Here is a 16,761-nt window from a genome sequence, read left to right on the forward strand (position 1 = left end):
TAAAAGGCACATGTAAACGACTGAAAGAAAAAATAGTCCACTTTCCAACCTTAAACTGATTAAATAAAAATAAGCATCTGGAGTAATTTTGACCAAAAAAAATAAAAAATAAAAAGCTATATATAACCAAACAAGACAAGAAGTGGCTAAAAAGGCCTTTTTTCTTCTTTTTTTTTGTTTTTGTTTTCTTTCTTTTTTTTTTTTTTTTCTGAAGTTTTCAGTATTTTTTTTCTCTTATTATGGCTGTGTAGGAAGCAATAACAAACAATACATGATCACAGGTGATTTGATCCATATTTTCTGGATGCCATCAATGCAGAATGAGGAAATGGTAGAAATAGTTACTACTCCAATCAACTTCAATGCATTTTTGTTCAGTAGGGCATGAAACCAGAAGTAACAGAGGAAACTGAAGAGATGGTTCAAAAAGAAGATTAACAGCAGAAGAGAATTCATTTCTTTGAGGTAATCCTTACTGTGATGTTCAGAGCTACCCTAGTGGGTATCAAATCCCAGAAGACGTTTTCACTGTTCTTCAAGGATTTCCTGCTTTACTCAAGGAAAGAATGGACACACAAACAGCAGTCCCTGTGCCCAGGTTTCTCCTAATTGCAACAGGCAGGTCTTTCATCAGTAATTCAGGAACCAAGTCGTAGAGCCTAAGCAGTGATTCAGCATGTCATCTATTCCCACAACTGATTGGTAGTTCCCAGCTATCTGTAGATAGGAAATCAAGTGCAGCATGGAAGCTGGTCCTTGGCCGAGCTCCCTGCGGTCAGCATTGCAGCAGCGAGACGCTCCGAATCCACCACAGATTCACACTTTCAAACCCAGCTGGCATCCAGATCATCTTCACTGAGCTTTGTTCTGCTGCATGTTGGAAATTGCAGCCCCTACTTGTCCCTGTGGCCAGGGTCATCTGCCCTTGAAAAATTTTATTTTTTCAATGGAGGCAAGAGTCAAAGTTATATTGAACTCAAAATCCCCATCATGGACACCTGTCTGCCGGAAAGCACCAGCTAAAGCATTGTTTTCCCAGTAGTGATGCCAGTGTCCTTTGCTGTCTGCTCCAAAACCGTACACATTCACCTAGGAAGTAAGAGAGAACTACTGTTATGGTCGGGAAAGGAATTGGTCTTCATCTCAAATGTTGAAAATTTTCTCTTGTCTGTCAGTACATCTATAGGCAGTACCACTCGAGGACCTCAGTGCTGTACGAAGTTATTCTACTGCCTGACATGATACAATCACAGAATAATGGCCCAAGGAACATCATGATGAAGGAAAAACACACCCTAAGCTATGCTGAGACCACCACCACATCTGCACCCAGACAGAAGAGGAAATTTTTATCCATGACTTCTTGTTTATTAATATGGAAAACACATTCCTGTTCCCTAAGCATGATGTTTTACCTCAGGAGGTCAGCAACCTATGTTGGGAATCTCCCCTTTATCAGATCAAGGCCATAAAGAGTAGAAAAATCCTTGGTTTTGTTCCTAGACTTCCAAATAACAACCTATGTCAAGCTCTATTTAGATACTTCATTTTATGGCATGTGCAGTTACTTCCATGAGATCAGAGGCAGACGGGCATCGTGTTCTTCGTGTGTGTGTACTCCTACAGCCTCTCCAGTCCCAACTGCTCATTTACCAATGGCTATGCCTGTCTCCTCTGGTGATAAATTCAAAACTTCATGGTTGACTTTTACTTAAACTGGGTGTAGCTATATGGCTGGCTTTGAAAGGGTCACAGATCACAAAACAAACACCCCAACCTACGCAACGCCTGGACCCACCCAATTACAGTCTGTCTTTAAATTATTTCTGATGATGTCAAAGGCTTGCTCCTTGCCTGCTTGACAGAAACCAGGCTCCACCCAAGCTGCCCATCCTATCTGCCTTGACTATGGTACAGTTTCTGCCAGTGTCATCAGGAGTATTTCTGTTGACATACTTGCATCATCCTCACCAAGCAACACAGGCTAGGGAGACAAAAGCTCTCTTTTAACAGAAGAGCTGTGTCCAGACCAGGAATTTTGCCAGCATTTTGATTTTTCTTCCCCATCCTAAACAAGCCCGTGCTTGAGGTATTTTGTAGAGCTGAAATGGCCTTACACTAACTAGCAAAGTCTCTGATCTCCTAGGTGCACCTCACATTACCCTAGCGAGGGAATTTCTTCAAGTAACTCCTGCAACCCAGACATTTACCATAACCTACTGTATAAACCCACAAGCTTGGCAACAGAAAAGGATTTGAAAATAAATCATTTGTATTCTCCGAACTGATATTTCCAAGAGCTGGTAAACGAAGTTCTTCAGGTGGGATTATGTTTAAGATTTAGATATCCAAGTGGAGGTGCTTGAACATCCGCTACAGTCAGTGGACCTTGAGCTCAGCGAGCAGTCCTGCACCCCAAACATCTTGCCAAGTGGTTAGAATCAGCTTCTGGACTCCATTGACCACATAGGTAAGACCTCAATGTAGTTGCCCAAACATAAGTGCCATTTGAGATGTCCTTGGACACTCAAGACATCTACTGAAGGTGAGCAGATGTCACACAGGACCAAGGGACTCTCAGTCTCCTGGAGTGGCAAATGGAGGTAGAGGGCATGCCCAGGGCAATTCCAATGCCTTTAGGAGCCCAGTCAGAGAGAATATACTCTGGGCTTCCTCTGATGAGATAGGCACAGAGACACCTAATGCAGACATAGATACAGTTCATATTTAGTCCATATTTAGTCTTTTAATTCCAAATGGACTTCCATTCTTTATGTTTAATTAAATTTCTCTGAAATGCATCTTAAACCCTACTACTCACAGACATGAAAAAAATCGGTCACTGTCACTTGAGCATATCTGAATGTTACTGAGGACTCTGCAGCTGTCTGAAGAAGTGAATGGGAGAGAAGATGGCAAATAAAGGCTGAGTGACCAGAGCATGTTCCTGGCACCTCAGTGTGCATCAGTGTCCCAGCATCCTCATTTGATACCCATATATCCAAACATAGCCAGACTTTACCTCATCACATACGTGGAGTGCAAATATTACAGAAAGAAGGCCTGTGGAAGGGTATCTCCCATGATTCTGGAGCCAGTTTTCATAGACGTATTTCATAAAAGATGGATTGTAAACCAGGATCTAGGCAAAATTAGAAAGATGGATTCATTAGTAAAACACCCTAGGAAAAACAAAACAAAACAAAACAAAACAACAACAACAAAATGTAGCATTTCATCCCTAAAGGACACTGTGGGAGGGCAGTGAAGAAGAAAGGCATAATAGGTATTCCCTGAGGTCAAGTGAAAAGGAACTATACAGTCCCATAATTAAAATACATTCAATATTATTTACTATGTGCAATTACGCACAACTTCCTCAGACTCAACACCCCACCTGACCACACTACCGTAAATCCAAGTGATTCATCCTGAAAACAATGGGTATTAGATTGTGCAAGCGAGAAGGAAATTAGGCATCCAGCCCTCCCTTTAGTGCCCTGCTGGTAGTATAGGTGAGCTCTGGGGAGTCTGAGGCCTGAGCAAGGGAAATGCATGATGCCATGCTGGATTTAGGCGGGGAAATATACAAGGAACTGATTCTTCTGCATAGTATGCCAACCATGTCCTGGCCTCTCTTGATTTCCAGGCATAAGGAAACTCGGAGGTCAGGTATAAACTTACAGGAACCCTATCAGGGAGTGTCAGCTACATTTCTCCTGTTTCTCAAAATGCTATTTTTTGTTATTTTTTGATTTGATTTGATTTATTTTTAAGCAAGATGTACATCACAGGTTATCTCCTGGGGAAACTATGGGGACTTCTAATAGAAACAGCACTTAAGATCAAACATGACTGAACAGTGAGTTCAAGGACTGGTGGGAGCCCTTGGTTTCAACCCTCTTCTCTGAATCAGGCAAAGAGAGGCCTTTCCCTCCATGCTGTGTTCATAATTAGAATGACAGTGTTTCAGTGCTATCTGGTTAGCTGCAGGGATTTTTCTTTTACAGAGTCAGAGGTTAATTGCTAATATTTTATCTGAGTGTAATCGCTTCTCAAGGGTTATTTTGCATTGCACGGTGAGGGAGGAAATACAAGATTCTTGTCTCCCTGCTTGGGAAGCTGTTGCATAGCTCCAGCCATACCCCAGGCTGGTGCTATGCAGTTGTGACATCAGTTTAACAACCTGCCATGGAATATCTCACAAGGGTTTTGCAGAGGTTAATGTGTCCATCACCACAGGTAGGGATGAGCTGAGTGATTATTTAGTACCCTACAGAGGCTCACGATTGAAGCACAGGGATATAAACTGCTACTGGTTTAAGGTCTCAGCTGAAGCCTTTGGCAAAACCTGGCCTGCTGAATTAAGAATGTGTTTTAATCTATGATTTTAATGCTCTTGGACTGACATCATACTGTACCAGCCCTTGAGACACTAGGAGCCTGAGCTCCTCTGAAAATAACTTAGAAAAAAGCTGAGAGAATGAGACCTTCATTTTGCTGTAAGGTCTGTGGAAGATGAAACATCTTTAACCTCTCCCTACACAGCCTTCCTTGGTTATGTTAGAACATGCAGCTACAACAACAAAAGACTTTGCATGGTGGCTAAAGGTCCAACACAGGAATGGCCATCCTGCCCAAAGGAAATCCTGTCTCCAGCATTAGGGTATGCCTGTTAAACCACTGCATACTCAGGAAATGAGTTGGGTTGCTGCATGAGATAGAGCCTTTTCTGACTGCTGTAGGGTGGGCACTGGGTTTGTCCATCTTTCTTTGGCTTTCTCAGGAAAGTGATGTTCACTGACTGATTGCCCTCTATACATTAATGCTGTGAAGTAAAATAGGTCAGAAGGATTTCTTTAGCCTTGAGGCAAGTGGCATGGCACAGATTACATCCACATTACTCAGTTCTGTCCCTGTGAGAAACATGGAATGTTCCCTTGTTTCTGCAGTCCTCCAAATTTTGCTTGAACATTGCCTGGAGGAGTATTAGTGCACCTGGGATAAAACCAGCCTGGACATGGCCTGAACCCAGTCTCCAGGCTTGCTTAATCATATACAGACATTTATTACAGCTGTGGCCTGTGGTCCTTCCCCAAGAGCCACTGATACCATAATCATGAGTTCTTCACTGACTTGAAAACCCATGACTCTATTTGTTCAGAGTTCACTTAGTTCCTTATTACAAGGAACTTACCCAGGAATAAGAAGCATCCTTGGTGATCATATAGTGAAATCATTTTTAAAAAGCTCCAAAGGTTTTCCACAGCTCAGAGTGTCCTTACATCTAACAGACTGCAATGGGAGGGAGCAGAACAACTGCTGTGGAGAGTGAGCACCGCTCACCAGTGGAGTGCCTTAAATCTCCCTGAGCAGTACCAGAGGAAGCAAGGCAACCTTCAAAACAGAGGTTACGCAATGACATAGTCACAAGAACAGTTTCTTCCCGACCTCAATTATTTAGTGAATGACCAATGCCCTTAATGGCACACAGGAGCTCAACCTTTAGCCTTGTAAAGGGTGTGAATTTTGAGTGTAGTTTTTATGAATGTCAAGGACTTCCTTGGATTCTTGCAGTCTCCCACAGAGGCAAAAGATCTACACCAGATCAGCAGAACAAATTAATCAGCAGAACAAATTAACAGACCACCATTTCTCACCTTTTCTTTTTTGACTTTGATTTTCCGTGGAACTGGAACATATGTGCTGTTAAAAGAAAAAAAAGGAAAAAAAGTGGTGAAGATTAGTAAAAGCCCAACATATTACTATTTTTATGTATTCTCAGAGAAAGAAGGAATATTCTTCAGGTATAGTAATACATTCAAAAGATTTGAAAGTAAATAGTTTTCATTAAGTAGTTGGAAAATGAGGCTGCAATTAAGTAATACAGCATGGAAAAGCTGAGCTTTCACTGAAGCACAGCTTAAAGGAACATATTACATCTTTTAATATTCAAGGTACTTATTGACAGTAGAACATGAAGGATTTAGTTGACTGTATATTATACAGTCATGGAGCCCCTGACTTCCAGTTCTTGGACCATCCCTGTTGCAGCTTTTGCATGTTGATGACTGAACAGCTTTCATTTAATTTCATGGCAGAAAAACCTTTTCCCACCAGGGGGAGACTTTTCCTCTCCTAATACTTAACTACCGCATGATTTTTCAGAATAGATGGTAGCAGAGTTCCTCATGTCTGTGGTTGTGTGCAACTTGGGCATCCCAGTATGCAGCCCCTCGCCAGCAAGCTATTCCCTGACTGCTGAGAGGGATGTGGAAGGCTGCCAGCAGTTCCTAGCACAAAAATTCCAGGTCATACCTTATGACTGGGTTGAAATCATGAGTCATGCCTTGAAACAAAAAAGTCTTTAGTTCCTTGTGTCCCATGAACAGCACATGCTCACACAGCTCATCGTGAGTGCTGTAAAAAATTCTCCTTGAAGCTGTTTCAAGTAGGAAAATTCTGGTGAACTGGTCTTGTAACTGGAGTTTATCTCAAAATATACCCTGCATACTTTTGGGGCAGGTTGTAGCCCTTCCATTAGTTTGATCTAAATGTGTGGTTTTTATGTGTGATCCTATCAATGAGGTTTTATACCTCTTTGAACCATCGATCATTTGAAACATTAGCCTAAGTCTTCACAGACCTAGCAATGTCCTCATTTCCTTAGGTACTTCACCTGTGATGCCTGCCCTGGGCTGGTTGTGGTGGGAAAGGTGATAAGTGGGTCCCAGTCCCCGCAGATGTGATACGGGACGTGTCAGGTTTGGCAGGGCTAATGGAGAAAGGGACATCCATGCAGACTTGTTAGTCTGCCCTCAGCAAATCTCATGCTTGCCTTTAGTTTCCCATGCCTAACTTTGGTTAGCAAAGTCAGTAGATTTGGTGATCACATGTCCTTTTTTAAGGTTAAGAAGACAGGAAGGGTTTCCTTGCTGGCAAAATCTCTTCATTATTATATAAGCAAATAGTTTTTTTCTAGAAAGGTGATATAGAGGAAATAAGGAGGGCATATTTCATGGACATCTAGCCAGGTGCAAAAGAAGCATTCATGATAATATTTGCAGATGGCTCTAATCCAGCCATGAGACTACTGTAACTCATCAGATGGTAAGTTAGTCATGTTAATCATGGGATTTTTTTTTATTTTTATTTTTTCAGAAGCAATCCTTAAGTCCTGCTGTAACTTAGCTTCAGAATTACATACAACTGCATTGTATACTGGCATGCTACTTAAAAACAAATGCAGACCTTTGCTGCTAAGGTAATGTAAAATTTGGGCTGCCAAGAAGGCAGAAGGTCATTATCTCTTCGAGACTGGATCAGACTTACAGACCCACTCTGAAATTGGACATCCATCAATCAAATGGGATAAGTCTGAGAGAGTCATTCAGCTATCGATTATATCTAATACTAAGGATATCTGCTGTTTGGCTTTTCTTTTGGACAGTGAAGAAAAATGCATGAATTAATACTGCTGTGAGGTAAATAAGATAAATCACAGATTTTGAGTCTCAGGAAATTATTAATTGAATAGAATACAGAAAATCAAACATTGTATAGAAATCTAACGAATAGGAATGCTTGTCTTTCTATACAATGAGTGCACTTAGGTTGTGGTTAACCTGACCTCATCTGACACTGTGCAGTGTCTTCACGAGACCTGATGGCCATGCAAGTAGGTGTAAGGTGGTGAATATTTCTTCTCTTCTAAAATAGAAGTTTCAGATGGGTTTTATTTTTATTTGATCCTTTCTCCCTTTCACCAATGTACAGTCAGTAGTTTCTTTATGCACTGTATCTGACATTGTGTTTAATGTCTCCTCATAGGTTTCTACCATTAGTCTAAATTTATGTGTAATGTATTGTTATGATTTGTGTTTATGATTGTCTTGTTTTATTACCCCAGCATGTGCTAGCTTATTAATTATGCAATTTTCCTCAAAATCTTAAAACACCGGTATTTCTTCTATGTGGTAAATACACGCTGATTTATATCAGATGCTTACCAAGCCCATGTAGACAATCTAATTATAAATCTATATCCTGCAACTTATTAAGAAAAGATATTTTTCTGTTCATGTGCGATTTCTAATTATTCCTGTGACTGCCTTGTAGGCAACCAGTTATATCTTCCAGCCAGGCTCACTCAACTTCACCACTGCAGTCCACTTGCTGTGACCTCTGAAGCGCAGTGAATGGCTTTGCAGTCTGGGCACAGAGCACAATGATGGAAACACGGGTGGGTGATGGTGGCAGCAAATGGCCTTCTGCAGGCTTCCTGACACAGGCATGGATTTTACAAAGATGCAGGAAGGGGTTTCACTGAAAGGCTGCTGCTGGCAGCTGGGGGCTTTCCCTAAATTCCAATAGCATTTGGATCCAGGCTTAAGGGCAGAGCTTCTCAACCTTTTTTATCAATACAGCTTATAAAAGAAAGAAAAAAAACCTAAGCTTTGCAAAAAAGGTCACTGATATTTTTTAGCTGATTTTCCAAGTGGGCTGATTTTTCTGAGTTATGAGTGTGTTCAGAGGATGGATTTTTTTTTTTTTTTGTGACAACTTATGATTGGACATATTAAGGGCTGGTGACAAAAAAAAAAAAAAAAGAGAATGTTAATAAGAAGCAAAGAGAATCTAAAATTAATTTGCAAGGAAGAAAATTTAAAAAAATAATTAAAACTCCATTTGTTGTCCCATCAAAAAGTTTTCTTTAAAAACAAGAAGGTCTAATCCTCAGTCAATAGAAACATACTTTTGCAAGGTTTTCATCTTCTGAGACTCTGAAATTGGGAAAAAAGTTGAAATGTCTTGAAATACTTTTCTGTGGAATAACTTAATCTGCTCTGCTCTTTCTGTCTATGTGTAGCAATCCCACATGGCTGTGGCTTTAGAGCCAGCAGATAACCTCACACACAGTACAAATGTCATACATTTCATTCTCTGAATTAGGAAAAGCCATCTTATAGGGGGAAAGAAAATCTGCTAGGAGGCATCCAGAAGAAACATATGCTTTGTTCGTATTTCAAATTCTGGTGCAGCCAAAATATATATTAAGCAGCACAGCATTTCATTATGAAAGCACTCATAAAGAACAGAGAATAAATATCAGTGCAGCACATTATTGCCAGGCAAAACGTGCTAATTTAAGGCTAGGGCACACAAGTGAGAAAGGAAACAAGGGTGCCTCCTCTGCACAGCTGTCAGTCACCATGTGCCACAGTCCTGAGACACCTTCACACTGGCACAGCAGAGATGTTGCCCTTCTGTTGTGGAGAGGTTGAGCAGAAATTCGTGGTTTTTATCTGGGTTTTCAGAGGCAAATGCAGGGATGAGGGTCTGAATGGGAAAAGAAGGAAAAAGCCAGCAGAGGACACTCAGTGTCACTCTCTGCCCTCCATCTACGGGGCCAAACCACAATGATCCCAAACACTCCCTCCCACTTCATCGCCATTCCCCACTGCAGGTCCCTCGACTGGACAGGGGAGATTTGCCTTTTCCTCACTTGGAACAATTGTTTGTTTGTTTGTTTTCCCTGAAGGCCCATCCTGCGGAGTCTGTGGTCACACTGGGGCGCTGAAGCCCAGCACACCAACACAGCCTGCTGTGATGGGCAGAGGCAGGCCGGGATGAGCCGTTTCCAGTGCTCCCTCCGCTCTGGGCCCTATGGCCCTGAGTCACACACAGGAGGAAATGCTACTTTTCCCAGGAAGGGCGGAGGCAGGATTGTTTCTCCTCTATTGAAAACACTGGAAAAGATCCAGACAGTTTGGGTGACAGCCGATAAGTACAGTCAAGCCTTCATTTTCCATCTCTCTCTGCTGCAACCTATCCCGAAGGCCCTCTCAGCCCCGCAATTAGCCCCAGATCTGATCCTAACACATCCCTCAAGCACTGTCCCCCCTTGTACATTTGAACTCTGATATGGGTTTGTGCCAGAGCACCTGGACCGGAGATCATTTCCCACCAGGAAATTAAAATCACACCAGGCAGACAGCTCGAACCGCAGCTTTGCTCTCCAAAGCAGGCTGGAGGGAAGGGGAGAGAGGCCGAGCTGGAGAGGAGGAACTGAAAGGCTCTGAAAGGGCTCTCCAGCCTGAGAATGAGTCTCAGAGTAATGCCTCCCTTTTGTTCCTTGTGTCCTGTGAATAAAATAATGATCTGGCATGGAGCTAGCTCGCTGATAGATGGGCATAGCTCTGTTCAAATAAATGCTTCAAGTCTTGAGCGTTCAGGGCCTTCCTGAGAAGACAGGGGAGAAGTAGGTGTCTTTAGACTGGAAATGATGCACCGAGCTCCTGTTCGACCTGCCCATGGGAGGAATCTCTGTATGGATGTCTTAGTGCCATGCTTCTGCTCATGAGCAGACTTAGCATCCCTCTCTGTCTTTTCGTCCCCTTCTGCAAGCATGATAATGTGTATTGAAGGACTGTTTGGCCACCAACGTGTCACAGGTGGGATAACCTGGCTCTCTAAGAATACGTCGAATGAATAACACATCATATGCCTGATTCTGCAGGTGGCTTTCTGCAGGCTACCACTGGGTATGGGCACACTGGCTGCACACACTTTACTCCCAAGGGACCAGAGAGGGGGATGGATGAGCAGAAACCCAAAATGAAGCACAGAACCCCAAAGCCCAGGAGGCTGATGCTCAAACTGGCTGAAGCAAAATCTGTCCCATTCATTTCTCTGAGATTGATGTGTGGGGCCAAGGATCTTCACCTCAAAGACTGCACTATAACATTACACTTTTCTTAGAAACTAAGTGTTCAGGACTAACCCCTGCTCTTAAAGGAGTTGTAAAGCTCCTCTAGGCTTCATCAGTGGGGATTTCCCCAGTTTGGGCTTTTCTTTCCAACAGCAATAAGAGGTGAGCTGCTCCCACCCTTTCAACCCACACACTTGGGGCTGCTCTTACTCACAAGTTAATAGTGCCTGTGGTGAGAGCTGTGACAATCCAGCGCAGGTCCAGGGTTTTGAAGGGGATCAGGATCATGCTCACGTTTTCTGCCAGCTCTTTGTAGCTCTCAGGGTAAACAAAGTGGTGAGTGGTCTTGCTCCCGACATCTGACTCGTAGCCAACGGTAGGGGCACGGTTCATTCTACAGCCAAAAAATAAGAAACAAGAAAGTGAGAAAGTGGGATAGGAATTAAGTAGGTACAAATATGTGATTTTTCCCCACATCACTTGCTTGAGGTGGCAGGAATATTCTCCCATGGCTAAGGATAGTGCTGTATGCAGGCTCTTCAGCGTGTAGGGGTCCTCAAGCAGGCTGAAATGACCATCATCCATAGTGGATAAATTAAAAGTAAAGAAAAAAAAACAAAAACCAAAAAACTAGGCTTTGGTGTGTAATTTTGTCTGTCTGCAAAGCAAGAGTCTCCCTGAGCACGTCCCTGAGTTCTCTTTACAGTCAGCAGAAAGCTAGCTAATAGAGCAGTGAGCCCATCACATCACAGCTTCTCTCCCTAATGCTGTGGCCTCCAGTAGGTGAGAAAAATATTGCTCTGAAGTCAATCAACTTGACTCCTTGCAGTTTCATTCCCCCTATCTGTACAGGTGTTCTTGAATGTCTAGGGTGCAGGTAACAAACCATGTTATGTTTGATGAGAAGCAGAAAATATTCCTTATGTTTTTTCCACAGGACAGTGCCCAATTCACAGTGACAAATGCAGGATTTGCTGCTGACATTTTATTTCCTCAAACCTTACTTTGTAGTACCTCCCCCAGCTTTGACACATCCATTTTTGCAATAAGGAGCATTCAAAAATCAGCCTCAAAGCCTGGTGATATCTGCTTTAGACCCAGTATAGAGACCTGCCCAGGGCTCACCAGGGCTCAGTCAAAGCAAGCTGAGCAAACGGGGCTACTTTATGTTGGATATATAAGGGGACTGGGAACAGAGGGGGGGTTCTGAACTCAAGACTGCAGGAACACCTCTGTGCTTGTGTTTGCTCCTGAAAGTAACTCTGGGGGGCATGACCACTTCCAATCCTGATGCATTAGCTCACTACTGGCAGAGATTGACATGGTTCTGTGGTGCAGCATAATGCAGATTAGAGAACCCCAATGTGTGACTGACCTTGCATGTCTCCATGGTGCAACACCAGGAGAAACACTCAAGTTGGCTCTGAGAAAAATAGGGTTTTTCTGAAGCTCATGGGAGTTTCCTGGAGTTTCCTTCAGAGCCATTAGCTCAGCTCCTGGCAGAAGCCCAAGGAGGGCAAGGAAGGGATGTAGCTGATGAGATGATGTTCAGCATCATCCACAGCTGGACAACATACTGCTGTGGTCACTGCTAACAGGGAGGTGAAGTCACTTCAGCAAGTTAATGCCAGGCTGTGTTACTGCAGTGCTCCCCCAGGTGAATTAGTTAAGTTTCTTCTAATTCCCTCAAAAGGGATCTATTAGCATAGGTAGAACATCCTGCAGGCCTATGTGGACTTGTTATTGAGTTGGTCGCTTCCCTGCAAGCTTCAGGGATCCTCACTGTATGGTGTAGAGATACTCTACAAAGCTTGGAAATTCCTACCTTTTTTTCTGGAGATTGCTCAGCCTGAAATATAAGATCCAGGGCATGCTTTCTGTCAGGACAAAGCCAAGGGTGGCATCTTGGTTATGGTACACAGCCTGCCCTGGGGTCTGTGTCCCTTCCCCACCATCTGCAGCAAGGGCTGGCCATGCAGCATGACAGAAGGCATGGTCACACACAGTCTCAGCGGGAAGGACTGGGATTTCCCTTTGTCATGAAAACAGACAGTTAAACAAATAAAAGTGGCCTGGAACATGGTGTTTGGAAGGAAAGGTATCACCTCACACTCGCTGGCTCTTTCCCATGCTTGGCTCTATTGCCAGAGCACCTGCAAGTGAATTATTGGGTCACCAGAGATTTTGTTTGTTGGATTAGCACAAGGACAAGTTACCTTCTCTGCACAAATTCCCACGATAAATCCTAAAACCTCATGACATCTATTCATATCTGGCTTGAGACTGCTAAACTAGAAATCAGAGACTGGCAGGTTAAGTTCCAAATCACAGAGAGTTTCTCCCTTGCCAGGGATGCACAGCTATGGGGAGGGTAAAACCTCAGAGCAGAAACACACATATGAGTTTGAATAGTAACTTAGTTACTATTCAAAAAAATCCCCCTTGTCAGGCTTTCCTTCGTGAATCTGGAAATGTAGGCCAGGCAAGATGAGAAAGTCCATGCAGGAACAGGGCAATCTCCATAGCAAGGGATGCAGAGTTAAGTATAGATGCATCTCTGCTGCCCCACACTTGAAACCTGCAGGGTTAATGACTCTTTGCTTCCCTTCATATATCTGAAGATTTGGTTGGCTGACTGCTTCTGGGGAGGTACTCATTGCTGAGAGCAGGGCATTCAACTGAAGCAAGCAACTCCTGAAATGATTCATCATGCACATTTACGTACCCAAGCCACATCAAAACCCAAGAAGCCTAAGGTGGTCTAACAATTCAAATAATACTAATCTTCTGTTGATTCACTTTCAGTTTCAGCACGCAACTAAAGATTATGTTGTTTCTAATAGCGTAATCTCACATACTGTATTTTCAGTAGTAGTCCTTGCATTCCAGACCCTCTGACCTGCCTGCATTGCTCCCCATGTGCTGCACTGGCAACTGTGCTGTAAAGATGGAGAATGTGTTGGACCACTGTCTTTAAGAGTTTCTCTGACAAATATTCAAGGTCAACTTAGTTGACCCAGATACCTTGGTTGCCCTCTGGGCAGTTATCTCTGCCTACCTAGTGTCGTGTTTTATTTCAGTGGGAAAAAATAGCCAAGTACTGGCTAACAAGTAGCTCTAGCCATCCAGTTGTCTCCTCCCTGCTTGTCAAGTGACTTAGGCCTTCCCACCTTACCATTGCTTAAGAGTGAAACACTGCAAGAAGGTCAAATCTGACACAGTCAGTTTTGTGTGCAGAAGATCACTTGAGAGCACTAGCTGTTTATATAATGTTTATCCAAAATTATAGCTTTTTCAGGTGGTTTTTTTTTTTTTTTTTTTTTTTTTTTTAATCACAAGCAATTCTGAATGGTTAAGAGTAAGCTACAGTATCAACACCTACTTAAACCCAAGAGATGTCATATTTTTCTTCCAAGCTAAAACATGAGGCCATATCTCCAACGCACTAAGGAGCATAAAATATAGCTTAGATTGGACCTAAGAAGCAGATTTCACTAGATAGCCCCTGAAACCTTGCTTGCCAATTTATCCCGAAAAACACCAGTGAAACTCAAACAACAGAGACACCTGGAGCTGAGGTGGTACCCACTTACCTGAGCACAAAGTCATGGGAGTCAATCTCTTGGCCATACTGAGACTGCCGAAGGTTCCCAGAGTTGCCCACGACGGCACACCGTCTGCATGTTAACGTACCTCGCTCCTGCAGTGGGTCCCCATCTGCAGGAATGATCCCAAACAGTTCCTTGAGAGTGTCATTAATATTCTTTGGAGATTTCTCTCCTTGCAGTTTCTGTTGGGGAGAAAAATCACTCCAGGTTACCAATATAGCTAGCTTTTCTGTGAGCAAGACAGCTTCAGATGTCTTCTCAAAGACCACTCTTGCTCATCTTACTGCAGACAACGTCTCCTGTGGTGCATGCTACAAGGCTTTTGGCTGGGAGCAGAAGTATGAAGTAAAAATATGTAAATCCTGTCCCATTAACTTTTTTAACCTGTTTTCCCTTTTCTACTCTTTTTCCTCAGATTGCCTCACCTCCTTGGTCTCTACCTAGCCACAGTGGACCAGATCACACATTCTCCAGGCTGATCCTAACAGAATAAATGTCCTTCAGGTGTCTACAAGCTTTGTTCCACCTTGGACCACATATCTTCTGTTAAGACATGTATAAGATTTCTTTTAACCTTCCTATGAAGGACAAAACAGCCTAAGGGAACCTGATGGAGCACAGAAATAGGGCTGAGCCAGCTGGGGTAGCCATGGACACCCTTCCCACAAATTTTGGCTTTTGACAGAAGTGGGAGTGCGAGATCTCACTACTGCTGTTCCGGACTATGGAGGAACCAGCCACTAGTGCAATAGGAAACTGTGTTAAAGTAAAGTTAGCTTTGACAATTGGAGATGTAAAACCAGCTAAAAAAATCCTCCAGGATGAAGAAAACCACCCCGGACCTTGGTCATTGTGCCTGTTGCCATGGAGGGAAACTCTTTTGTAGCAGCTCTGTGGTGCATGGTGGAAACAATGGCTGGATGGTGAAGGTGCAGGCAAGGTGCAGGGCAGGTGATGGTGAGACACTCCCTTTCTGGGAATCTGCTCTCTGAGGGCAACTAAAAATGTTGGGGGTGCTAGCAGACTCACTTGAAGCCTTGCCCACACTTGTCATGGTGCTGCTTGCTTGCAAAGAGGAGGAAAAGTTCCCAAAAGGAGAATGGCTCCAAAGAGAGCATCTGTTGAAAGGCTCTGCACTTGCTCTGAAAGCTCAGGTCAAGGAGTGACAAGGATGGAGGGAGGAAAAACGCCTTTTCCCATGACTGCCAGCAACAGCCTGGGGTAATTTGGGTTTAGTTTCCGATGTATTTCTCTCACCTGCACCAGGAATTGTTTAATTTGCCGTCCTCTCTCTCTTACACACAAATATATATAGACCTGTAAATTTTATTTGGTCAGCTAAATTCTGTTATCTTTGCAGACCTACGTCAAGAAACCTTATTTGCACTGAATGGAACAACAGGTCCATGGATCTCAGCGCTGCAGGACAACACTGGGGTCAAGAGCTAAGAACAAAGAAATGTTACCTGCAAGAACTTAACCTTCCTGCTAACCCTTCCTAACCCATATACTCATGTACAGACTGCACAAGGTGGTCTTCTGTTAAAAGTAGTCTGCACGAAACTCTTGCTGGGCTGATGTTATTAAGCAGCTGTTATTATCTTGTCCTGTTTTTCCTCTGCTGTAGCTGAAGCTGAGCACTGGCAGAGGCAAGATAAAGGGCTTGGGTTACCACAGCTCTGAGTCCATTGGGCAGCGCTGGGAACTGACACCAGTCATGGCATTGCCAAAATAGTCATTGCCTTCTTCCATATATATTAATAACAAGCACAGCTCACCCCCTTACTTCATGTCATTCCTTCAACTTACTCTGAGGGCAGCCCAGAAGAAAAGCCAAGTCAAGCAATCAATGGTTGTACATAAATCAAAAAGGTAATGAGGATGCCCAGACAAGCACTGTCATTGTTACCACATATGTCAGTATTCAGTGGATGGCTCAATTGTTTAATCGCAAAGGGTTATTTTCTCCTAAATTTGCATGTATGATGATGCTACAAACACATGTTCATACATCTACACTTGTGTGTTCTGTATAAATCCAGTCTAAATTATTTTCAAAACTACTCTGAATATAAGAAAACCACTTTATGGTATCCTAATCCTTCAAAATAAACAGAGATTTTTCATAGATACCACAGAGAGCAGCATGTGTATAATGCAGAAAACTCCAGCTTTGTCAGAAGTAGCTTGTTTTGAGTTATTTGTGTATACAAATGTGCACACACCATGTACATACTCTCTCTGTAAAAGTTGATCTGAATAACTGTCATTAAGAAATGAAAGAGAAAACTATCAAACATGCTTCAAAACACTTTTAAGAACATAGTTATTCTGGAAAAAAAAAAAAAAAGTATTCTTGAACTGGTTTTACCTGAAATTCAGACGTGGAAGGTCATTTTCAGAAAATCCTAAGAATTTGAGCTCTCTTTTTAAGTTAAATTG

The 16,761-nt window shown here is 42.9% G+C and overlaps 1 protein-coding gene across 1 annotated transcript in view; it reads right to left on the reverse strand.

Moving 5' to 3' along the window:
* Positions 1 to 224: 224 nt before the first annotated feature.
* The window catches only part of ST3GAL1 (ST3 beta-galactoside alpha-2,3-sialyltransferase 1), a 74,458-nt gene continuing 57,921 nt past the window's right edge, over positions 225 to 16,761 (reverse strand). The window contains exons 3-7 of the mRNA XM_032182058.1: positions 14,305 to 14,501; positions 10,926 to 11,105; positions 5,661 to 5,706; positions 3,023 to 3,142; positions 225 to 1,089 (exon numbers count right to left, since the gene is read on the reverse strand). Coding sequence (XP_032037949.1) covers positions 916 to 1,089; positions 3,023 to 3,142; positions 5,661 to 5,706; positions 10,926 to 11,105; positions 14,305 to 14,501 — 717 coding nt within the window. The 3' untranslated portion in view covers positions 225 to 915. The remainder of the gene's footprint in view (positions 1,090 to 3,022; positions 3,143 to 5,660; positions 5,707 to 10,925; positions 11,106 to 14,304; positions 14,502 to 16,761) is intronic.

The sequence above is a fragment of the Aythya fuligula genome, chromosome 2 (assembly GCF_009819795.1).
Source record: "Aythya fuligula isolate bAytFul2 chromosome 2, bAytFul2.pri, whole genome shotgun sequence".
NCBI classification, from domain to species: Eukaryota; Metazoa; Chordata; class Aves; order Anseriformes; family Anatidae; genus Aythya; species Aythya fuligula.